The sequence below is a fragment of the Chelonia mydas genome, chromosome 2, assembly GCF_015237465.2.
Source record: "Chelonia mydas isolate rCheMyd1 chromosome 2, rCheMyd1.pri.v2, whole genome shotgun sequence".
Classification (NCBI taxonomy): domain Eukaryota; kingdom Metazoa; phylum Chordata; order Testudines; family Cheloniidae; genus Chelonia; species Chelonia mydas.
The window spans coordinates 24,283,782-24,309,739 of record NC_057850.1 but is presented as its reverse complement, the minus strand read 5'-3'; the positions used below and the strand labels follow the sequence as shown (position 1 = coordinate 24,309,739).

At 40.0% G+C, this 25,958-nt stretch overlaps 1 protein-coding gene across 4 annotated transcripts in view; it reads left to right on the top strand.

The window, feature by feature from the left end:
- Window positions 1-25,958, top strand: part of COL14A1 (collagen type XIV alpha 1 chain) — a 165,626-nt gene that overhangs the window by 40,693 nt on the left and 98,975 nt on the right. For all 4 annotated transcript variants that reach the window (XM_043539141.1, XM_037892070.2, XM_007063395.4 and 1 more), the window contains 10 exons: window positions 2,962-3,117; window positions 6,415-6,534; window positions 8,540-8,704; window positions 9,825-9,986; window positions 11,466-11,617; window positions 13,100-13,229; window positions 16,497-16,642; window positions 18,398-18,527; window positions 21,491-21,630; window positions 23,911-24,037. In XM_043539141.1, the coding sequence (XP_043395076.1) occupies window positions 2,962-3,117; window positions 6,415-6,534; window positions 8,540-8,704; window positions 9,825-9,986; window positions 11,466-11,617; window positions 13,100-13,229; window positions 16,497-16,642; window positions 18,398-18,527; window positions 21,491-21,630; window positions 23,911-24,037 (1,428 nt within the window). The remainder of the gene's footprint in view (window positions 1-2,961; window positions 3,118-6,414; window positions 6,535-8,539; window positions 8,705-9,824; window positions 9,987-11,465; window positions 11,618-13,099; window positions 13,230-16,496; window positions 16,643-18,397; window positions 18,528-21,490; window positions 21,631-23,910; window positions 24,038-25,958) is intronic.

The following is a 25,958-nucleotide window of genomic DNA, read 5'->3' as shown; positions in this document are numbered from 1 at the left end:
TCATATTGTACAATCACTGCCATCTGCTTAAACTCTCCATCCCTCCTCTTCCTGATATATTATTCTACTTTCCCACTGTGACAGCGAATAAGAAAGGAAATGACATAGTGCAGCCTCAGAAAGAGTTATAACCCCAACTCCTAGCAGAAAAAGAACCATGTGTTTTGGCTCTTGAAATGCAGAGCAAAGTGCCAAGTCACAGGGAGGTAAAACATCACATGTCATTCTGCAAACTACATCTGAAACTAGGTGCAAATTAGACCACTCTTTCTGAGGTTCGGCCTCTTCCCATGTGGTGTTGCTTATGTCCATGTGCCACCTCTTCCTCTCTCTCTACCCCTGTGCCCATGAAGACCCAGAAAATATCAACCTTGACACCCCCAAGTATTCAAAAGTCATGAGCCAGAGCCCCCAACCCCCAAATCATGAGTTTGGCTTAAAAATCAGGGAATTTTTTTTTTGTTTAGAAAGACTAAATATTGTGTTTTGGTTAGAGGGAAGAATAAATGTATTTGATCTCATGATTTTTCACAATAACACTGTAAGTAGGATGATGTTGAGTTTGTATTCCTGTCAAATTGTAAAGACTGCTTTTAATGTCTCACTATTGTTTATTCCATTTTAGGGAAGTTTCTACAATTTCTATTAAGTTGAACTGGAGAAAACATAAACAAATAGTGGGTGTACAGAAGTAACAAAAGCTAAATGTTTTATGCAGAAAAGATTTCCACAAGTGCATCCCAGCTATGAAGAGTGAACTATATTTTCACATTCTGTGGCATTTCAATACAATCTTGGATCAAATCACAAATGATTATTTTGATACAGCTATTTACACTGGTCTGATTATATGGAAATAAAATATTGAAAGAATGTGTTTTTTGTTTTCTTTACCTCTTTTGCTGCTGTAAATGAAATTACCTACTCCAATTAAAGGGTTGGGGTTTTTTTTTGTTTTTTTGTTTGTTTGTTTTTTTGGTAAAGTAATAACTACAGGATTGAAAAGGCATCATTAAAAAACTTGTTCATGTGTAAGAAGTGAGAAATAGGTTGATTCTGAAACCATTAATACCCTAAGTTTTAAAAGTGGTGCAAGGGACTTTAGCCACACAAATCCTATTATCCTAATTGTGTGGTATGGATAAACCTCCGTGGATCACACTGAAAAGTCACATCTGTGCTGCAGTGTAACTACTTGGATGCAAACCCAGGGACCAGTTCTTCCATCCTCACTTGGTTTGAGTAGCATTTTACTCTGCCAATAGTCCTGTTGAAACTAATGGAGCATAATGTACTATGCAATGTAAGGATGGTAAAGCTGACCCCCATTTTAGTGACAAGGCAAGGCATGCAAATTGATCAACAGGAAACATAACTGGGCAAACATATGTATGTTTAGACCATGCTATGGCAGATATCAGCTGCAGTTCAGTAATGAAAAATCAAATCCTAATCCCACAGAAATCAATGGAAACTTTGCCATTGATTTCAATGTCAGAAGGATTGGGAGCTTTGTTTGAAGTTATCTTCCAATTTATGCTCACTTTTCCAATATGCTCACATTCTTGATACTTACTTACTGTTTTTCTAGTGTTTATACACTAAAATATGTTGCCAATTCAAATACTGTTGTCTTGTACTGTAAAAATCTGAGGTAAAGGCTTTGTTTTGGCACTTTCACAAGTGGAATTTTGCCACGTGTTCATAACTCATTCTACACTGCTAACTGTATGTAGGAAAAACACCCTAATCCTTATAAAATACTTCGAGTGAATTAACGTTAACTTTATGGACTGGTTTCAGAGTAGCAGCTGTGTTAGTCTGTATTCGCAAAAAGAAAAGGAGGACTTGTGGCACCTTAGTCTCTAAGGTGCCACAAGTCCTCCTTTTCTTTATGGACTGGGTTTGCCATCCACTGTGGTTATATCAAATTTGAAACAAAGAACTTGACTAATTCTGTCCAGTTAAAAAAGTTTGTGACTGTGGCTACTGCTCTTAGTCCTTCTGCGCATCAGATTGTATTTCTATTTAAGATAATCATTCTAGTGACATTAATGTTACGGTGTTAGTGTTGTTTTAAGCTGCTGACCACATGGTCTGTAATCCCATTCAGTGTTGTATGAGCATTTGAGAGGGCCAATATGTGCACCCCGTCTTCTCTCACTGAATCTCCTCTCTTATTAATCCCTCATTTTAACAGCTCTATCCTTTTCTCAGCACTTGAGCAATTTGTATCCCTCTCCACTCATACCGCTTTCTGCACTACTCATTCTGATGTTTGAATACCCTTTGTGATCTCAAGTTCACCTTGTGGCTCCTGGGGAAACAGGTGATGCAAATCAGAGCTTATTGTCTATCAAGCCAAGTGAAAACTCATCTTTCTGTCTACTTAGCCTCTCTCCCAAGTGCAGAGACACAGGTTCTTTTATCAATGGCTATGTCTACACTCATGGTGGCATGTAGAGTAGTGTGCTTGGGTAGCTACATGTGTAGTATCTCTAGTGAAAAGCTCCAGCAGCATCCCCGCTTCCTCCTCTGTGCTTGAGCCTTTCCCTGCTGACAAAGCCTTTCACTGTAGATTAAAACATAATCTATGGTCTCTTGCATTCTAGAAGCCCAGTGCATGTATCCCCAGGAATTAAAATGTAAACATGAGCTGCCATTTGATGCTATTCTACCAATATAGCAGTTTATGCTTTTGTCTTCCTGGAACACTGTATTTTTAAGTAATCAATACTTTTTCTAAAATTAATTTTACACAACCAAATAAGAGTCTAGAACATATTGATAATATCTTATTAAAGTATTTATTTTTAATACCTTAGCTCACCATCATTTTTATGGTCTATAAAAGACTATATTGTTTCTTGAGTATTAAACTTAAAAGGAAAAATCCCGGAAACTTTTAATTGCTCCAGTATCATTGTGATTAAATTTTATTTTCCATTTTATGATTTACAGAAAGTCAGTTTACATGTAAAACTCCAGCAATTGCAGACATTGTGATCCTGATAGATGGCTCATGGAGTATTGGCAGATACAACTTCAGACTTGTCCGGCTTTTCCTGGAAAATCTGGTTGGTGCCTTCAATGTGGGTTCTGAGAAAACAAGAATAGGTAAGGTTTCTAAAGAAAATTCTGTAAATTCACAGTTGAAGTAAAACAAACAAAAAAGAAAACAACAATAAACCTTTGATTTCCAAGGTAGTGATTAATGAACTTAATCCCTACATATCTGTACAACATACATCATCCTCTTTATTTGTCATGAATAAAAATATTAGGACCTGATCCTGAAAGCACTGTACACACAGAATTTCCATTTAAATCAATGGCAGTAACATGAATGAAAAGCTTGTAAGTTTGGATCCGATCATTGTACACAAGATATTTCTCATAATGAATTGTGATATTCATAAGAACATAAAAATGGCCATGCGAGGTTAGACCAGTGGTCTGTGTAGCCCAGTATCCTGTCTTCTGACAGTGACCGCTGCCAGATGCTTCAGCAGGAATGAACAGAACAGCAATTTTGCATGATCCATCCCCTTTTGTCTAGTCCCAGCTTCTGGCAGTTGGAGGTTTACGAACATCAGGAGCACAGAGTTGCATCCCTGACCATCTTGGCTAATAGCCATTGATGGACCTATCCTCAATTAACTTATCTAATTATAGTTTTGTCCTTCACAACATCCCCTGGCAACAGGTTCCACAAGCTGACTGTGCGTTTTGTGAAGAAGTACTTCCTTATGCTTGTTTTAAACCTGATGCCTATTAATGTCATTGGATGACACCCAGTGTGATCTTATGCGGAGGGGAAACAACATTTTTTTTTCTTCATACCATTCATGATTTTTACATACTTCTACCATATTTTGTCTCTTTTTCTAAATTGAGCACTCCCAGTTTTTATAATCTCTCTTCATATGGAAGTGTTCCAGACCACTAATCATTTTTATTACCCTTCTCTGTACCCTTTTCCAATTCTAATATATCTTTTTTGAGATGAGGCAACCAGAACTGTACGCAATATTCAAGATGTGGGTGTACCATGGATTTATATAGTGGCATTATGATATTTTCTGTCTTCTTATATATCCCGTTCTGAGTATCTGTTCTTTTGATTGCTGCTGCACATTGAGTGGATGTGTTCAGAGAACTATCCATGATGATTCCAAGATCTCTTTTTTTGAGTGGTAACAGCTAATTTAGAAACCATATTTTTGTATGTATAAATGGGATTATTTTTTTCCAATGTGTATTACTTTGCATTTACCAACATTGAATTTCATTTGTCATCTGTAAAGACATACTAAGCGATCTCACAAAACTAGATGACTGGGGGGGGACAAGTCATCTAGTTTTGTGAGATCCCTTTGTATGTCTTAGTTAAGTACAAAGCTGACTACAATTTGGAGTAATTTTGTACTGTCTGCAAATTTTGCGACCACACTGTTCCCCTCTTTTTCTAGATTATTTATGAATATGTTGAACAGCACAGGTTCTAATGCAGATCCTGTGAGGACCCTGCTATTTGCCTCTCTCCACTGTGAAAACTGACCATTTATTCATACCCTCTGATTCCTATCTGCTACTGATCCAGAAAAGGACTTTCCCTATTATCCCATGACACCTTAGTTAGCTTAAAAGCCCCTGGTGAGGAACATTGTCAAAGGCTGTTTGAAAGTCCAAGTACACTGTATCGACTGGATCACTTTTGTCCACATTTGTTGACCCCCTCATAACATGCTAATAGATTGGTGAGGCATGATTTCCCTTTACAAAAGCTGTGTTGACTTTTCCCCAACCATATCACATTTGAATCTAATAATTCTGTGCCTTACTATAGTTTCAAGCAATTTGCCTGGTACTGAAGTTAGGCTTACTGCCTTGTAATTGCCAGGATTGCCCCCTGGAGCCTTTTTTAAAATTGGCATTACATTAGTTACTCTCTAGTCATTTCATTCATAGGTTGATTTAAGTAATAGGTTACATCCCGTAGTTGTTAGTTCTTCAATTTCATATTTGAGTTCCTTCAGAACTCTCCAGAACTCTCAAGGTACATCTGGCCCTGGTGACTTAATACTGTTTAATTTGTTCCAAAACCTTCTCTATTGACACCTCAATCTGGGACAGTTCCTCGGATTAGTCACATAAAAATAATGGCTTGGGTGTGGGGATCTTCCCCACATCCTCCGCAGTGAAGACCAATGCAAAGAATTCATTTAGATACTCCATAATGGCCTTGTCTTCTTTGAGTCTCCTTTAGAATCTCAAGCAGCCAGTGACCCCACTGATAGTTTGTGAGGCTTACTGATTGTGATGTGCTTAATTTTTTTTTTGCTGTTTTAGTTTTTGTGTCTTTAGCTAGTTGCTCTTCAATTTTTTTCTTGACATACTCTATTATATTTTTACACTTGACTTGCCAGAGTTTATGTTCCTTTCTATTTTCCTCAGTAGGATTTGACTTCCAATTTTTAAAGGATGCCTTTTTGCCTGTAACTGAAGATGGCATTTTTTTGGTCCTCTTGCTGTTTGTTTTTTTTTGTTTGGGGTATACATTTAATTTGAACCTCTACTATGGTGTTTGTGAGTAGGCTCCTGCAGTCTGCAAGCATTTCATCTTTCCAACTGTTCCTTTTCATTTCCATTTAACTAGCTTCCTCGCTTTTGGGTAGTTCCCATTTTTGAAGTTAAATGCTACTTTTGCCCCTACAAGGATGTTAAATTTAATTACATTATGGTCATTATGACTGATTGGTTCAGCTATATTTGCCTCCTGGATGAGATCCTGTGCTCTCCTTAGGACTAAATCAAGAATTGACTCTCCCCTTGTGGGTTCCAGGACAAGCTGCTCCAAGAAGCAGTCATTTATTGTGTCTAGAAATTTTATCTCTGCATCTCTTCCTGAGATGACATATAGCCATATATTCATCTCAGGTTCTAAGCTAGTGCCTTTTGAAATCAACGGAAAGACTCATATTGACTTCAATTGGCATTAGATCAGGCCCTTACAGTGGAATTTTTAAATGAAGAGAGTGCCAACAGACGGTTTCTATCATGTTTAAAACTCATTTGAACAATATATCATATCTGTTTTGCTACTTACATTTTAGCCTGTTCAAAGAGGCATTTAATAAAATTGTTCTCTTTCATGAAATGAGTTCTTGGAATCTTACTAAAGCCTGAAAAAAAATGCACATTACCTTTTACTTAAATTCCTTAGCACTTGAAAGAAAAACCTAGAAAATACATAGTGGAGTTGGTATCCAGAACAATTTAGGGAGTAATAAATTCTTCTTTAGATTAAAGAGTTCAAAAGAGCCCTGTTATGATAGCAAACTACTGATAGCCTAGTGTGCATATACTTGAAAAAATGAATCTCATGCAATGGATTTATTTCTGGTTCACTAGGTCTTGCTCAGTACAGTGGGGATCCCCGAATTGAATGGCATCTGAATGCCTTTAGCACAAAGGATGCTGTTTTGGATGCAGTCCGTAATCTGCCATATAAGGGAGGGAATACATTAACAGGTACAGTATGTATTTTTGGATTAGCCACATGCTCCAAAATATGCCATGCTGCATTGGCTTAGAGTATTGGGGTTTGTTCTGTTTCTTAAAGGTGAATGTGCTGTTTATTTTTGAAGTTTGCCTAAGAGCTTGATCTGAAGTAGCTGCAGTCAATGGGAATCTTCATGTCTTTAGTGAGCTTTGACTCAGGCCTCAATCTGCAAAATCTGAGTGTGTATGATCTATCTATGCCAAAACTAACAGCAAAGGAAGTTCACTTTTACATTCTGGAAAGAGGATAGAGCAGCAAAAGCCATTGACACTGTTCATACACAAAACCTCATTCAGTTGGAGAAAGAAAGTGTGTTGTTTTAACATCAGACTGGTGGTGGTGGTAAATTTTCAAAGAATCCCCGGGGGGTTTTAGACTCCCATTAACTTTCATGGTATTGAAACCCTGCATGGCTCTTTGGAAATTTAGTGATGGATAGCTGCAGGATACTTGTCAATATGATAAAATATATATCCTCTGGAGAGGAATCCCATAGCATCAGTGCAACACTTAATAGTCTTGGCTCTCTTGTCTGGAGGATAATGGACTGAAAGAGTAAATTATTGCCAGACTATTTTTTCCAGAGAGGCTTAGAAGTTCTCCCTTTTCTCCTCCACCAATCGCTATTTTGGTGTAAGGAATTATTATGGTTGGACTGGGAACAGAAGGGATATACTGCGGTACCATAGCTGAACTGATGCTTGATAGAAATACCAAGAAGCAAGTAATAAATCCACTGTGATGATTATATTCTGACATTAGAGGTGGCTTTTGCCTAACCTCTTTTTATATGGCTTCCTTTTAACTTTCAAATTAGAGCCAAATTGCTTCTCCCAAATCATAATAATCAGTTTTTGACGTTACATTCTCCATTAGCTTAATTTAAGCTCTTCCTCAGCTTATGAGTGTAAAAAGCTTTAAAATAAAAGATTGTACTCAGCAACTGGATTTTAATGGCCTAAGTTAAGTGGTAAATGGGTTTTTGTGCAACATTTCTGCAGGGGGTGAATTTCTCCCATAAAACTTAGCACTGTCAGCTCTCAGAGACTCCAGTGGGAACTGAGGGCAATGAAAGCTGCTCAGGATCTGTTCCGTATTCAGTGGAACTTGAAGAACCACTCCTGGGAGGGGTTTCAGGTTCAGGCCTGAAATTAGCAATCTGATTTCCTGTTTCAGTGACTTCTGCTGACAAACCAACAAAAGGCAGTTTTGTTACAGAAATATCATCTGTAATTTGACCAGCATTTCTAAAAATGTGTGTTAAACAGGATGTATATGTTACTCTTTGAAATACCAGTTCAGCAAATGACTTCAGCATGTGCTTAACTTTAAGCATGTGAATAGTCCTGATGCTTTCAATCTTGAGAAGTCAGAGTTAATGGTAAGCATGTTTTTAGTCCTTTGCTGAATTGGAACCCAAATTTACTAATAGATGAAATCCTCTAACTTCCCTTGTGGGGTAATATGCAGTGTAGTTGTAGCCATATCAGCCCCAGGATATTAGAGAGACTGGGTCGGTGAGGTAATATTGTTATTGGACCAAACTTCTCTCCAATAAAAGAAGAGCTCTGGTGGCTCGAAAACTTGTCTCTTTCACCAACAAAAATTTGTCCAATAAAATATATTACCTCACCCACCTTGTCTCTCTGGTAGGGTAAGGTATGTGAGTAGCTCAGTAGCCCAGTTTAGTTTCAAACAAGTTTCTATTCTCTGTTGTAAATAATTTTATTGATTGGAAGGTTGCTGAGGACTGCTCCCATTTTTGCCCTGCCTTTAATTCAAGCTGCCTGCTTGGAACAGTATATTTTTAAGTAAAAGTTTGTTCTCTTTTATAAGTTATTATTCAGTAGGAGGTTTCTCAGCATTCTTTACTTTGCATAGAAAATTAAACTTCAAAAAATCAATAAAAATATCTGTGTTACATAGCCAATTTTATTAGCCAAACCATTTTTTTTTATTTTTTATTTTTTTTAGGTCTTGCCTTAACTTTTATTTTGGAGAACAGCTTTAAGCCTGAAGCAGGTGCAAGATCCAATGTGTCCAAAATTGGTATATTGGTCACAGATGGAAAATCCCAAGATGATGTCATCCCACCTGCTAAAAATCTGCGTGATGCTGGTGTTGAATTGTTTGCTATTGGTATGTATTCTAACGTATCTATTTATTGCATTTTATTTTTTATAAGTCTCTGATGTGTTCTATCTATTGTGACAGGGTCGCGCAGGATGGCTACCGGAGAGTAACAGAAGGCAGATATATTAGCCCCAGGTTAAGTAGGTCCCTTTTCCCTGGGTAAGGTAACAGGGAAGGTTCCACAACAATCAGGAACCTTCTGGAGACAATTAAGACAGACAGGCTGATTAGTACACCTGCAGCCAATCAAGAAGCTGCTAGAATCAATTAAGGCAGGCTAATCAGGGCACCTGGGTTTAAAAAGGAGCTCATTTCAGTTTGTGGTGCGTGTGTAAGGAGCTGGGAGCAAGAGGCGCTAGGAGCTGAGAGTGAGAACGCATACTGTTGGAGGACTGAGGAGTACAAGCATTATCAGACACCAGGAGGAAGGTCCTATGGTGAAAATAAAGAAGGTGTTGGGAGGAGGCCATGGGGAAGTAGCCCAGGGAGTTGTAACTGTCGCACAGCTGTTCCAGGAGGCACTCTAGATAGCTGCGTTCCACAGGGCCCTGGGCTGGAACCCGGAGTAGAGGGCGGGCCCGGGTTCCCCCCAAACCTCCCAACTCCTGGTCAGACACAGGAGGAGTTGACCTGGACTGTGGGTTCATGAAAGTGGCCATACTGAGGGCCGTTGTGAAGCTCCAAGGCGAGCAAATCCACCAATAAGTGCAAGACCCACCAAGGTAGAGGAGGAACTTTGTCACACTATCTAGTATATTTATAAGGGTCCTATCATGTTTCTATCTGGATTAAGCATCAAAAATGCTTTGGAAAATTTTAACTTTTTTCAGTATCCTCTGACTATTAATGTAACTGGCATTTTAGGAGGATAAACATATGCTAGTTACATCAGAATATTGCAAAGATGTCAGTAACACTTGTAATACCGGAAATTAACCCTTGTGATTAATTATAACTACCTGTAATTAACAGCTTGACTGTAGGCCTGATCCAAAGCACACTGAAGCCAGTGAAATGGGGAAAGACTCCATAGACATCAGTAGGCTTTGGCCAGGCTGCATGGCTTAAACGTTACACCGATTTCTTTTGTTGCAAACATTTTCCTATTTTGTCTCTCCACTGTAAGGTGTGAAGAATGCAGATATAAATGAACTCAAAGAGATTGCCTCTGAACCGGACAGTACTCATGTCTACAACGTTGCTGACTTTAACTTCATGCACACCATTGTAGAAAGTCTTACGAGAACAGTGTGTTCAAGAGTGGAGGAACAGGAAAAGGAAATCAAAGGTAAATAAGAAATTTTGTTTGATCTTGATATTATACCAGCAAATCCAATTTTAGAATAGAGACAGTTTTGAACTGGTTTCTGACATTTTACTCTTTCTATGTATATTTTGCTACCAGGATACCACATTATCAGAGAAGGTATTTTTTCTGATGTGTATTTCATGTGTATGCTAATATCTTTTGCTTAGTTCCATGATAGCAGTTTGTCTTTTGTTGTTATAGTGTTAGGTACACGAAAAAAAAGTGCATTCATTCTGCTGTAGCTATCACCAGTGAACAGGTAAAAAGAGGGTATTTTTCAGTGTGCAGGTTTGGGGATGAATCAGAGAAGGAATAAAGCTAGTTAAGGCTGTGCCCTGGTTTCCATTCTAATCCCTTGTTTTCTTAGTCTCATAACTTTGCCAAATGTTCACCTTTCAATTTGAAGTTTCCCAGGCTTGGTCTCTACATGAAGTTGAACTTTTTTATTTTTATTTTTTAATCTCTGAGCAAAAAAAAACCAACCCAGCATTTTGGAGTATGAGGAAAGGTTGTGGGGATGGAAAAATTACAAGTACATAAAAATTCTGCTGAATCTTAGGACCTTTTGAGCAGCTGAAAATGCTAAGGGTGGAATGTTGAAGTTCATCAGAGAAATAGCCCTCCTTGAGAAAGTACCTTTAGAAATGTTCCAGAGAAATTGATTTGAATTGGCTGAGCTGTGACCCTGTAAAATCGTATGCAGCAGATGCAAATGCGAGATGCATTTCCCTAAGCTTATGGAGTGCCTCACTGAGGAAGGTTGCATTGCACATGCATCTGAAGCTGTCTTCTGAAAAGATGTCACATTAGTAGGCTTCTCTCTTCCTCCTGGATCCCCTAAGAATTACACAGATGGTAGGGGGATCTGTGACTGGCCATGGTCTGTGTGTGGGGGGAAGACATGGTCATCAAAGGGCTCATGAACCAATGAAGTATCTCGGGGGGTTTGGGGGGGCAATGTCTGCTGAGTGTAGCTCCAGGGTGCCTTGTCAGATACCATCCCACCTGCAGACCTTCCAAGGAGTACAGGGGATGGGCTCTCTTACTGTGTTCTTTAGCAGGTTCACAGCTATGGAGATTCCTGGCTGATTCTGGAACTTGGGGAGAGGGTGTTTGGAAGCACCTGGGGAGGGAGTGAATACATGGAAGGCCAGGCAACCAGGGAAGCTTGGGAGAACCATTGCAGTTGTAATAACATTTGTGCTGAAACCTTTGTGTGTGCTGCATGTAAAGTTTTCCACCTAAACCAATGAGGCCTGGTCCCACTGAGAATTGTATATGTATTATTATTTTTATTATTTAGTTAGTTAATATTAAAAACTGCCTAAATAAACATGCCCTCTCCAATTAATTCAGTTTCTAATGATGAGAGATCTTTGGGAACTCAGCAATTAGAGCAAAAACAAATCATTATTTTAAAGGAGTAAAAATAATTTCTTTATATTATCTCATATATAGGAACATTTGTTGCCACTCTTGGAGCTCCTACTAATTTGGTCACATCTGAGGTAACAGCCAGAGGATTCCGTGTTAGCTGGACCCATGCACCCGGCAAGGTGGAAAAATACAGAGTTGTGTACTATCCCATTAGAGGAGGCCAACCAGAGGAGGTAATGGAGTGGAAAATTTTCAGTTTCATGATTGTGAGAACTTCTAGTAGACATAATAGAAAGAATTCACCAGTTGGGAATGAGAGCACTTGATCACAGGCCTGATGCTGCTTCCATTTAAGGGTACATCTACACAGTCAGTGGTAGCCCGTGGCAGCAAGTCTCTGAGCCCAGGTCGACAGACTCAGACTGGTGGGACTTGCACTATTGCACTAAAAGTAGCTGTGTAGACAGAACTTTAAAATGCAGCTTGGGCTGAAGCACAGGCTCTGAGGCCCGCTTCACAGCCTGAGCTCCATTTCAAGCCACAACATGTACACCGCTATTTTTAGCTCGGTAGCGTGAGTCCATGAACCCAAGTACATTGACTCAGGCTTGGAGGCTTGCTACCACAGGCTGTGTAAACATGCACCACAGTCTGTGATTACATTGTTCAAGGGTAGGACCTAAAATCCAATACGTAAACTGTGTTTTTATTTATACATCAGCTTTCCTTGTTGGACCAACTCTGTATGATGCTATTTCAAAGGATACAGGACCAGAAAGGGGCAGAAGGGATAGAGTTTGAGCTTTGGAAACATAACTCATTTTAAAAAAACCCACGGATGTAGAGTTGGGAATCTGGCTAAAACTGACCAGTACGGGGGCCAGATGGATATTTATTATTTGTGTAGCACCAACAGTTCACTAAGTGCTTTGGAGGTAGTGTGAAAACAAGGACACTGCATGAAAAAGTTTACAACTTAATCAGACAACTTTCAGAACAGGATGGGAAGGGTTGGAGAGTGGAGACAGGACAACAAAAGCAATATAATGAAAGGGTGAGGTTAAATGCGTTTTATTTTTTGAAGATATTTTGTTTTATTTTGGGGATTTTGTTGTCGTGGTGTGTGTGTGTGTATGTGTGTGTGTGTGTACACAGGTATGTGCATGCAGTACTATAATGAAATTTTGAATTACATAATAAATATATCAGAAAGTGGCACCTTAGAGACTAACAAATTTGTTTGAGCATAAGCTTTCGTGATGGATCCGATGAAGTGAGCTGTAGCTCACGAAAGCTTATGCTCAAATAAATTTGTTAGTCTCTAAGGTGCCACAAGTACTCCTTTTCTTTTTCCAAATACAGACTAACATGGCTGCTACTCTGAAACATATCAGAAAGTGTCCATTACACAATATTCTTAATTTCCATTATGTTAATTGTATTTTTAACATTTCCTTTGATCCAAAGTGCTGCTTTGTATTGCCTTAAGACTCCTCGTTATGCATATTTTTGCCATTCTGTTTCCTGGCTACTGTACTGTATACTAAGATACAAATGTCATTTTTGCCCTGTTAAACATAGATAGATTAACATTTATATATCATGCCAAGGACTGTCTTAGAAATATGACAGATAAAACAAACTGATAAGATGGATTAAATAGTAATAAAATTAATTTATTTTATACTTATTTCATTGCTTTTTTCCCCAAACAGGTAGTGGTGGATGGAAGTGTATCAACAGCAGTTCTGAAAAACCTGATGTCTCTAACTGAATATCAGATAGCTGTGTTTGCTATATATATAAGTGCTGCAAGTGAGGGCCTCCGTGGTAGTGAAACTACACGTAAGTATCCTCACTCAATTTGTTATGGACCTGACTCAGTAATACTGAACGCTGGGTGAGTAGGCACTGCTCAGTGTGAGTAAGGGATGCAGAATCAAGTCTTTTTTTCTCTTCAGCTCTTTTTATTAGTAATGTCCGACATTTATTTATTAGATTTGGGTCTGAACTAAACACTTGGGTCCAAATTCTCCCAAACTTTGAGCCAGTTACATTCTCTCTGTAATGGGCCAAACCAAGCCTCCAAATCAGTGCTACTCAAAGTGGTGGTCCGCGGACCGATGCCGGTCCACGAGCCATCGGCTGCCATTCTGCGCGCACATTGGAAAAAAAAATTGCCGGTCCCCCACCTCAGATAGCTTGAGAAGCACTGCTCTAAACCATAACACTCCTAGACTTTGGAACAGTTTGGAGCTGCGGCTGGATCTAAACTTTATGGCTTAGGCATACAGCCTTATTTCCACTTTTTGGCCTTAGTTCCTTAAGTGATGATGGGAGGTTCAGTGGATAGGGGACTGTTTGTGACTGGAGAGACAAGTGTTTAATTTCCTGCTCTCCCACAGACTGCCTACATTTCCTTGGGAAGTGACTCTGACTTTCTGTGCCTCAGTTTCCCATCTGTGATAATTGTACTTCCCTACCTCAGGGATGTTGTAAGGATAATTACATTTAACACTGTGAAGTATTCAATAAGTAGTTCTATAACACCATGTTAGGAATTGGTTAATTTCTGATTCAGCGGGAAGAGTGTCACATACTGAGTCAATACCATCATTTCCTGTTGCACCTGGTATTCCTTTGAAGTCACCTATTCAAGTTCTGACTAAGCCCAGCCCTGCTTATTTTCTGAGATCCGATCAGATCACAGCCCAAGGTGGTGTGGCTGCAAGCGTTATATAAACAAATCTTTGAGTGTCATAAGTAACAGTCTGAAATGTGTAAGTATTAATCACTCCAGGTTATAAAATATTTGCAGTTTGGAAGTATTTTTCATGATGCCAGTTGAAATCTGTGAAAAATTATACTTTACATTTTTTACCTTTTGTGACGCTGACAAAATTAACCACAAATGTGAAAACTATCACATTTGTGTATATAGTACATTAAAAATGACCTTACAGTAGTATGCCGTTTAGATAAATATATTCAGTGCCATAAATGCATAAAATACAGAAAAGTAAGAGAGGAGCCTATCTTTTAATCACTTTGAAAAATGCAAAATAATTATCAAATGTATATTTATTTGAAATTCTTATACCTATATTTATTCTAGCTACTTTCAAATTTCCTCTTAATGTAATTTTTTTCAGTTATCGGCATTATTGGGTGTCTACCCCAGCTGCAGATTAACTTTGTCTAATATGCTCTTAAAGTTTTTACATTTGCAATTAATTTTAATTTGAAAATTGTAGCAGAAGCGCTCTCTCCTTCTTCCCATCTTTTTGTCCCCCTTCCCTCTCTCTCTCTCCTTATTATTTATTACTTGTTTTATTGGAGCACCTAGGAAACTTAGTCATGGACCAGGACCCCATTGTGCTAGGTTCTGTACAAACCCAGAACAAAAAGGTTGTCCTTACCCCAGAGAGCTTACAGCTAAGTATAAACCAAGAGACAACAGACAGAAATGGACAGACAAGGTAGTACAAGGAAGCAATGAGATAATATTGGTCTTCATGATGGACAATGGTTCCAGCACACCAGTACCCTATCTGTTATCAAACTTTTTGTAGGCATCACCAGAAAGGAGAGTTTTAAGGAGAGCTTGGAAGGATAATGAGGTAGCTTTGCAGTTGTTTATGGGGACCTCCCCCCAAGCATGAGGCGCAGCATGGGGGAAAGGATGAAAGTGCTTGTTTGAAAACTTAACAAGTGGCCAATGAAGACTGGTGTCATGGGCCAATTGGAGGCAGGAGTCAATGGCTCGATAGTGATTGAGAGATGGTAGGGAGGGTGAGGATAGGGCATGAAGGGCCTTGAAAGTGAAGACAAGTAGCTTATGTTTGATACAATAGAAAAGGTAGAGCCAGTGGAGGGAGTCAAAGAAAGGGGTGACATGGTCAAAGCAACAGGCTAGGAAAATGATCTTAGCAGCAGCATTTGGGATGGATATGAGCTGGGCAAGATTGTATTTGTCAAGGCCAGAGAGAAGAATGTTGAGATGTGAGCCATTGCTGGAAATGGCCCAACTTGATTATCATACATATTGTAAGGAGAGTGATCACTTTAGATAAGCTATTACCAGCAGGAGAGTGGGGTGTGGGGAGAGAAAACCTTTTGTAGTGGTAAACACCCATTTTTTCATGCTTTGTTTGTATAAAAAGATCTTCTATACTTTCCACAGTATGCATCCGATGAAGTGAGCTGTAGCTCACGAAAGCTTATGCTCAAATAAATTGGTTAGTCTCTAAGGTGCCACATGTACTCCTTTTCTTTTTGCGAATACAGACTAACACGGCTATTACTCTGAAACCTGGCAAAATAGAAGGCTATTCTTAAAAGTTAAAGGGAACTTTTGTTTAAAAAAGAAACCCACATTAGTTCTATGCTCCAATGGCACCGCCATAATTTAATGTGTCAACATGTTCATCCCCTTTAAGGACTTAGTTCAGCCTACTTAGTCACACACTCCTGACTGATGTGCAGGGCTAATTAAGGCAACCCAGGACCCTAGGCACAACCCCATGTTAGAACACAGTCCAGCCTTCTGTTGCTCCTCTTGACCTTGCCCCCTCACCGTGAACATGCCTCCCACACATTGCGGGGGTGAAGAGGTTATTGCCAGGCAGAATTTACCCCCTAAAAATTAAGTGCCCATGTGGCTGCCTATGTGGCTTACCCCTAATGGTGGCTCTACTCACTCTCCACCGCCAATCCTCTCCCCCATGCAGATCTAGAAGAGAGGTGGGGTGGGACCTGTGCATGGAGCAGTTTGGTCCAGCTATATCTGTTAAACTGTTGAGGATTCTCCCAAGGGAAAGGGTAGAAGTCCTTGCTCTTGTAGGATTGAAAATCTGACTGGGGCAAAGTACTAGAAATGTTCTGTAAGAACAACCCAACCCTGTCTGGGGACTTGGATAGATGACAAAGCCCTTTTCCCAGCTCTCTAATTCAGAGATCTTTTTATAGCTCTTTGTTATTACGTCAAACAGTGTTTCCAGTGTTTACTCTGCTGGATTTCTTTGTGTTCCCGATAGTCAAACAAAATTTTATGAAATATTAAGCAAGTTTTTTTAGATGCAATTGAAAAACATGTACCTCTTTCTGTCACAGTTGCTTTGCCTACAGCATCAAATCTGCAATTGTATGATGTGTCACAGAGCAGCATGAGAGCAAAGTGGAATGGAGTAGCGGGTGCCACTGGTTATATGATCCTATATGCTCCCCTCACAGAGGGACTGGCAGCAGATGAAAAGGAGGTGATGTATTTAGCTTTCGTTTGGATTCTAGCTATTCAAAAACATAACATTTAAAGAACAAAATGTCAGATGGTCCTTAGCTTCAAATCTTGTCTATTTCCTAGCTTTTAAAGTACCATACATGTTACTGACTTTCTATGCAAACTGCATGCCAAGTAGTTATTTTTAATTTTCAGTACTTTCAAATTTGTCATCATTAGAACAGAAGAAATGCCACAAGTTATATAGCTGAGATAAAGGGAGTCTCTTGGACTCATGAGGCAATATTGTATCATAGCATGAAGGCAAAAACGCAAACACAGAAAAAAAGAAAGCAAAACACAAATGACTTGATCTTTCTGAAAAATGGATTTAGAAGATCATGAAGTTTTAGTCTTTTTGTTTACAGTTGGACTTTTAAAAAAGTAAATCAACTTAAATTAGTAAATTTGACATTTCTACATTTTCTTTTCATTCTGACTTTTATGTTTAATAAATGTCTAAGGTTTTTTGTTTGTTTTGTTTTTGAAGTTAGCTTTAGAAAGAATAAAACCATTAATTTTAAATGTGAATAACTCTGAGTAGAACAAGAATGACAGAGTAAGGTACAGTTCTCGAGTAGATAAAATGATAGGCAGAATATTATGCTGTCACTAGAAATATCACTGGATTTTTGGAAACCGCTAATATAGTGTTAGTGCAGTCTTAGGGCTAAGATTTAAAATTGTTTTATGCTCCATTGACTGTATATGAAATTAAGAGTATTTTATGTAAGGACTCACTGACAGCAGGCAAATGCATGCAACATTCTGGAAAGGGTGTAGGAAGCCATTGAGAGCTCGAATAGACTTGTGTTCTTTGCAGAATGAGTAGCTATGATCAGGTAGCCCTCTGAAAATAGGGCCTCATTGAAATCTAGCTGACGTCAGCAAAACCGAGCCTCACCCTGTCGAAAGATCTTTCAATCAATAAATCAGCCCTGTTAATGCGGCACCTACTGAAGGAGCTCAAGGGGAAAATGGTACACACCTGAAATAGCAAAAAGCAAAACCAAGCCTCAGCCTGTAGACAGACTTCTGATTAATGAGGCAGAGTCCTTTCCCCTCATTGCAATATTCTCACTTCAGCAGTCATTTGGAGGCCATTAGTTTCCACTGAGCTGGTATAAAGATTCAACAGTCTCTTAGGCAGAGATGCATATTGAAGAGAGGTTGAGGGCCGTTTGTTCTGCTGCAGCAGAGGGCTATTGTGTTGTTGCTTGTGTGGCTGGTCACCTTTATATCCTCTCCACCTTCATGTTAGGCATTTCCTTGGGGTGTTGCCTTTTAGACAATTTTAGGTATTTCATTGCTCTATGCAATAACAAAACTGTTCACTGGCCCAAGTTCTGTGTTCAGGTACAGCTGATCAATTTCTTTGAGTCAACACAGAGCAAGATTTGGCTCTACCAATTTCCTGTTTAACTACAGTGCTCAGAAGCCCCTGTTGAGCAAAGCACTTGAGCACATGCCTAACTTTAAGCACATGAATAGTGCCATTGACTCTCAAAGGATTAATTGTGTGCCGAAAGTTAAGTGCTCTGCTGAATTGGAGCTTAAATGGGCATATTGTAGCCCTTTACTTTTATTCAGTTTTATGGCATTTACCAGCTCTATAAAAATATGCTCTGTCCCTATTGAATATGCTTTTCTCCTATACAAAAATGCTCCTGGCTTGTTTTTCTCCACTCATGAGCTAGTTTAGAAATAATGTGTCTATTATTCATATTACTTTTAGATGAAAATTGGAGAGGCCTTGACAGATATCGAACTGGATGGATTATTGCCTAACACAGAATATACAGTCACAGTTTATGCGATGTTTGGAGAAGAAGCTAGTGACCCCCTGACAGGACAAGAAACAACATGTAGGTCAGACACATCTGTATTCACTATACAGCAGTAATAAAACTCCAGGAGGTCTTTGTATGTATGAAAATAGATCTCAGATTTAAAAATCTGTATAGAGGAGTAACTGAGAGGAGATCATACTGTGCATTATGGTTTGGATAAGTTCAGTTTCCTGCTGCTGCTATTTAATTTAGACAGAGTACTGTACATTACAGGACCAGGTACAGTATATAATTCTCCACAAAAGAGCATGTTTTCCATAGACCAGATTCTAATACCTTTACTTATTTGGGTAGTGTCTTGTGCTGCTGATAGCCCTATTGATTTCACTGGAACTAATTGCACAGGAAGGTACTACTCAGCATGAGTGAGGGTGGCAGAATCTGGCCATATATTATTATTATTTTATTTTATTACCTAGGACTACCTTGTGGTTTTGTGGCGCTGCCCTGCCTTTTCCCTCCCTTTTTTCTCTCTCCCTTTTTAGCATCTTGTTCCCCAGAGGGTCCAGGAATGAGTAGCACCAGCTCTTCCTAGCTCACAAGCACTACTATTGAGAGCAGTCTTTGTGTAGCTGCACAAGTGGGAAGGGAAGTGTCTTGCTTTCCCCTTGGGAAGGGTTGCTCTCAATCTGACACATGATACCAGATTCTGACCGGCCACCTTTTAAAATGAAAACTAATGATCTGATTAGGCTTCGTTTGCTGTGAGGACATTATTAGTATCAGCTATTTACTTTTCTTCTTCAATTAATATATTTAGTTATTATTTACGTATTACCGTCGGGGCACATAGCTCTTCACAGACAACTGTACAATCTAGAACAGGTAGCTAATACAGCAAATTAAGACATCAGATGGTTGGGGATGTAAGGGAATAATGCAGTGAGAAGATGGAGAAGGCAGGGAAGCCCTCTTATAAGAGAGTAAAGTTCACTTGGATCATAACAGAGGACTGCAAACCAAAGAGATCCAGAATTAATAATACTTGAGGCACCAGGAAGGGACCTGTGAGAGGCCGGGTGGCTGTTCTTGGACCATTGTTGTTTCTCCTTGGTAGGTGGGAGATTGGTTGATGGAATTAAAAAGAGCACATGTGCCCCCAGGTAACTTCCTGTAGGTCCTTCTGTTTTTTCTGTTTACAACAGATCACATTTATAACAGGTTGTTGAAATGGGGGCTTCAGGGTGCATGGTCCCATTCTGTTTTCTGATCCTATCACTTACTTTTTCCTTTCAGCCTCAGGTATCGCTAGCTCTCAGTACTAGCACCAGGGTGGTGTTTGGCCAGTGCTGGTATTTAGTTGCTAATTAAGGGTCAGAACCTGCCAAAGTTCAATGGGGGGATGAGGGCTCCCCGTCACCAAGAACAGCATCTTCCAGCTGAACGCTGCTGTATCTAGGAGAGAGGGAGGGAAGGCAACAGAAGCACTAGTGCGGGACAGAACCCCTTTTGGAAAAAGGAGCAGGAGGAGCCTCCTGCAGAACTAAGGGTTGGAGAGCACCCTCATTTATGATAGGTAGCATGTTTTTAATAGGCAGTAAGTGCCAGGCAGTCCAGGTTCTGTTCTCTCCTTGCTTTCCTGGATCTGCATAGATCTGTATGCCTGCTCCCTGCACAGCTTCTACCCATGGGACAGAATGGAACCCAGAAACGGGTAATAGTACCTGCACCCTCCCCCACAGGGAGGGGAAACCAGGAAGCAGACTGTGACTGTATATGTAGCATAGTCCCCTCTTCCACCCCTTTACACCAGCCAACCAGTATATAGCGGGAAGAAGGCCTTAATTGCTTGCAGAATACTCCATCCATATGTAATCTTGCCTACAGAGGAATCTCATATGTAATCAGGGACAAATGTAATAAGTGTTGAACAGCTAGCAGCTCTATCGATCTTGTCAGTTCCCTCTGCCCAAGAACTGGAGAAATCTCTGGTCAGATGTTCCATTAGATTTATGGAAGGCTAACTTTCACCTAACTTTCTCATATGCTGAAGAGAAACCATCCTGAATTCACTTAACTTCTTATCTTAGAAACCTTTTTCCCTTTGCTAAGGTCTTTAAAAAACAAACCGGTTTTTGTCAGTCCTGAAACTTCCACAATAAGTTAAGCATTCTGTGAACATATACAGTGTGCATTTACCCTTCTGCTGAACTTGGATTAGGAAAATACGAAGGTAACGTAATGGATTTGTGAATGAAGTTTGGTGTTAACTAAAGCTGAACTAATAATGGAAATGTTTTCACTAATATTCATTTGAATTTACCATGTTTGCCATCCTTTTGTTTTCACTTTCTGCAAATATTTGACTGTTTGAGCATCACTAGCATAAAAAGATGTGAAAAATGAATTTTGAGGTCAAATATTCTTCATATATGAATTGTTACGGTGTATTTGCATTTAACACTTGCAATTCCCTTAGTGGTTAGCTATAAACATCACCCAGCATTGTCTGTTTCTTGATTTAGATGACTTTTGAGACTACCATATAATCATTTAAAAGATGCCATTTCCACTAACAAACACACGGAGCACAGATACAGTTAACACAAATCAATTTACAAATCCAAATGCACAGGTGAGGAAAATGTTGTACGGTATAAATCCAACTCTGCTATCCAGCAGCAAGCAGGATCCCCACTTCCATTTCAATATTCAACAGTGATGATGGCACTTATACTTGCCAATGCTTTAGCCTCTGCTTCAGCAAAGCAGTTAACCACATACTTAATTTTAACCACAAATGCAGTCCCATTGAAATCAATGGCACTACACAGCTATTAAATTTCAAGAGGTGCTGAAGTACTTTCCTGACTAGTGGTCTAAACTGAAAAGGGTATAGAAACAAAACTGTCAGTCATATTGCTTAATATTATCACTTTTAAAACAGTGTTTCATGTTCACTGTCAAGAGAGAATGTGCTTTGTGGATGAAATAAAAGACAGAACTATTTTCATGACTGTAACTATTTATTTTTCAAGTGCCTTTAAGTCCACCCAGGAACTTGAGATTTTCAGACATCGGACACAGCACTTCCAGGATAACATGGGATCCTGCTTCCGAAAAAGTAAATGGTTATCGTATTATGTATGTTAAAACTGATGGGACAGAGACCAATGAGGTAAGCAGTTAATAATATACCATATTCTTATTTTTAAGTGTAATTTCTGTAAACAAATCAGATCTTTCAAGCTGTAACAAAAGATTTACTTATAATTTTCAAACTCTGTGCATGGAACATTATGCTTAATACAGGGCATGTATTCAGAGTGCGTCACACCCATGTGGGATCTGATCCTGCAAAACCTTACTTGCATGAGCACTCCTTCCTTATGCGCATAGTAAAGTGAATGGAACTATTCAGGTAAGTAAGTGTTTGTAGGATCTGACCTTTGACCTAAGTCAGTGGTTCTCAAACTTTTGTACTGGTGACCCCTTTCACACAGCTAGCCTCTGAGTGCGACCCCCTCACCCCTTATAAATTTAAAACACTTTTTTATATTTAATGCTATTATAAATGCTGGAGGCAAAACGGGGTTTGGGGTGGAGGCTGACAGCTCGCGAAACCCCACGTAATAACTTCACAACCCCCTGAGGGGTCCCAACCCCCAGTTTGAGAACCCCTGACCTAAATGGACAGTATCCAAATACCTACTATGGATCAGACCAGATAATGAAGCTCCCAGACTTCTGTGGGCTCTGAGGTTAAGCTCATTTTTAAAAGAAATTTACCCAAAAACTTGGCTGCCTGGGATTTTACTACATTTTGTTAATTTTATTGCTATAGTTACATATAAGAGGAAAAACTGACTTCCAACAGAAGTAGGATTTGGCTCAGAATAGGTATGAGTGTTTTCTTTAGGCAGGATATCACTTGACTTTAACAACGTATTTCAGACTTGGACTCTCAGGGTATGTCTACACTACAGTCAGATACCCTTGGGCTGACCCATGCCAGCTGACTCGGGTTCATGGGGAGTGGGCTGCAGGGCTGTTTAACTGCAGTGTAGACTTCCGGGCCCAGCCTGGAGCCCGGGCTTTAGGACCCTGTAAGGTGAGCCTGAATCAGCAGACCCAGGGGCAGCCATGGGTTTTTAATCGCAGTGTAGACAGTCCCTTAGTTATAATACTTAGTTTATCAATTGATCTGCATTGTAACTAGAAGAACTTTCCTTATAGCTTTCACCAGCCTATGCACCATTAGCAGCCTCTCTAAATGGAATGAAACATCATAATACAAAAATCAGACGAAATATATGAAAAACGTTTAAATAAATAGTTGCAGCAAATGGAGCCAATCATATAAACAGACCATATCCTGTACAAATAAAATACGGTATAAAAGCCTCTGACATTAGCCTGTGGCTATGACTATTTAGAGTTATCAGTTCTTTCTTACAAATGGGATAAATAGCCATATTAAACTGAGACAGGTTACCCCCAAGTTTGGAAGACAATGTACCTCATGGGTGGAAAAGCTATAAGTAGTTTTTCCATGTCTTTTAACATTTATCAATAAATTAGGCTTCACTTAATCCCATTCTGTAGTTTATTTATAATCTGGGCATCTCTGAGGTTTTTAATGTCTGTCTAAACCATCACCATGGTATGTGAACATCTCAGATACATAGTAATATAATATGCATACTTTATATGGTGAGAGCATGATATGTAATGTGTTGGTGATATATATTCTTCAGTTTTCTTGCTCATAAAATAGGTCGCATATTTTTTCCAGTTTGCTTTGGTTTTGTGTCTTGTTCTTTGTGCCCTGATCTGACTTGACATTGAATGCCCTGATATACAGCTAGCTTATGCAGCTTTCTGAGGTTTATGCCTCCTTTAATGCCACATTAAATGTACTCTGGCTGAAGACCAAAGAAAACTGTCATCATTTTTGATTAGAGGGAGAAGGGGTGTGTCTGTGAGGTAATATCTTTTATAGGACCAACATCTGTTGGTGAAAGAGACAAGCTTTCACTAACAGAAATTGGTCCCATAAAAGATATTATCTCACCTACCTTTTAACTTTAATATCCTGGGACCAACATGGCTACAACAACCCCGCGAACATCTTTTTATGACAAATATTAAACATAAAATACTCATATGTCAGAAATGTCTTTATATTTGTGGCTTCTCTAATTCTCCCTTCCTCCAGTTTGCTACAATCTAGACTATCTAATTTTAATAGGTTTTGATGACCTGGATTTTACCTTCATTCATAATGTAAATGTTGCATATAATTATATAATTTGTGGCTCTTTTCATAATTGCATGGCATTCTCTGTCCATATCCATTACTAGCCAGCCGAGTTGCAGGCACTGATAACGTAAAGGGGTTTTGTTTCCTGTATTCCTAGCACATGACAGTATCTATTACAAATTATTAATTCTGCAGGTGGAAGCTGATCGCGTTTCAACATACACCCTGAAAAGGCTGACATCCCTTACAGAATATACTGTTGCCATTTTTTCCCTCTATGATGAAGGACAGTCTGAGCCGCTGACTGGCAGCTTTACTACAAGTAAGTCTAACTGCATATTTGAAGGCTTTCCAAGAACACCTTTGATATTCACTTACTTTTATGGAAAGCAAGACCAGTAACTGTGACAGTTTCCAACCGTGATTACAAAATATCGGGGTGTTTTTGCTTTTTTATTCATTTTGGGAGCACTATACCACTAAAATGTAGCAAATAGCATCTCCACTGTCAGATTACTCGGTGTTTAGAAAAAGTAAAAATTTAAGGACTGGAAGGCTTAGTAAATCTAAAATTACTGAACTAAACTTTTTTTTTGCTCTTTTAGACCATGTAAATTTCTTTGCAGAATCTGCAATGTAGTACCCGTTTTGCAATCTCTCATCTAGCAGTGTAAAGTAGTTGGAAGTTTGCACTCATTCCCTGGAAATGAGCATCTGCATTCTTCTCTCATGAGAAACTTTTTAGTCCTTCAGCTTTATTATGTCCTGACTATGGGACCAAAGCTGCAATCCTTGCTTATGTGAGTAATCCATGACATCATTAAAATACTCATGTGACCAAGGATGTAAAGGTTGCAGGAGCAGCGATATTTTGTATCCTTTATTTCTAGTAAAGTAGTAAAATAATTTTTTGGCAGAGCTTGCCAGGTCATGCACTCACTTTTATGGCATTTCTCCATATGTCTTTGTGTAACATGATAACATTCGAATGCTACATCAGGTCAATTCCAAGATTTCAATGAATGTTCTAGGCATCAGTGGCCAGAACTCTATTGATTTTTGGGAAAATTAGAAAACAAAAAGGAGGGAAAAGAGGAGGCATAGTCAAGCCCTATCATCTGTTTAGCACAGTCACAGATTCAAGCACCTCTGCAATTGTCTGTAAATCAAATAACTGGTTGATGGCACCCATTACTGTCTAGCATAACAATACCCCTCACTCATCACTGCTCCTCCTCCCAATGGAGTTTAAAATGTTGACACCCTGAACTACTCATCTCCAAAGCAAAAAATAACTGAGGGACAGGGGAAATGGTGCCTGGCATGCACACGCAACCCCTCTGTGTGTGTGTGTGTGTGTAAGAATGGAAGACCCTGGCATAGGGAAAAGGGACAGATGAAGAGAAATGGGTGCACACACAGCCTTTGCCATGGCAGGTGGGTAAAATGGGGAGCCTAGGTATGCGGGGAAGTGGGAGGAATGAGGGGGCACACAGAACCTCTGATACGGGGAAGATTGGAGGAGATTGCAGGGAGTCCCTGACATTGAGGGGGATGGGAGGGTGGCACACAGTGAGTTTGTGAGGTGAAATGGAGGGATGTAAGGAGCTGCTGGTGTGTGTAATGAACTCGGCCTACACAAGTTACCCACCATGGGCGGTGGGTATAATAGGCCAGGGGAGGCTAAGCCTTCCCTGGCACAGCCACTGCTGCCCCGCCGCTGGATGCCCAGGCTGTGGTGGCCCTGCCTTCGCTCCACCTCTTCTCAACCCTGCTCTGCCCCTTCCCCGAGGTCCCCACCGCTGCCTGGTGAGTCCCTCCTCTCCTCCACTGCCCCCCTCTCTGGAGGTGCTCACCGTGTCCCTACTTTCCTGTGAGACCCCCCCACCCCACCACGTCCCTCCTCACACCCCCACCCCTGTGGGGGAGCAGGGTGGAGGAGAGGTGGGACACGGCGGGCAGTGGGGGCCTGGCGGAGGAGGGGGGAGGAGAGAAGGGATATAGTGAACGGCAGTGGGAGGGCTGAGCGGGATGGGGCGGGGCCTGGTGCTGAGCGGGGGTGGAGTGTGGGCAGGGCCACGGGAAGAAGAGGCGGGATAGGGAGCTAGCCTCCCCCAGGGAAACTTCACCTGCTGGCCATGCTGCCAAATAGCGACATCCTTGTTAAAAATAAGATAAAGGGCCTGATCCAGCGAGGTGCTGAGCAGTTTTGGAGGGGTGCTGAATGCCCTCCATTCCTGTGC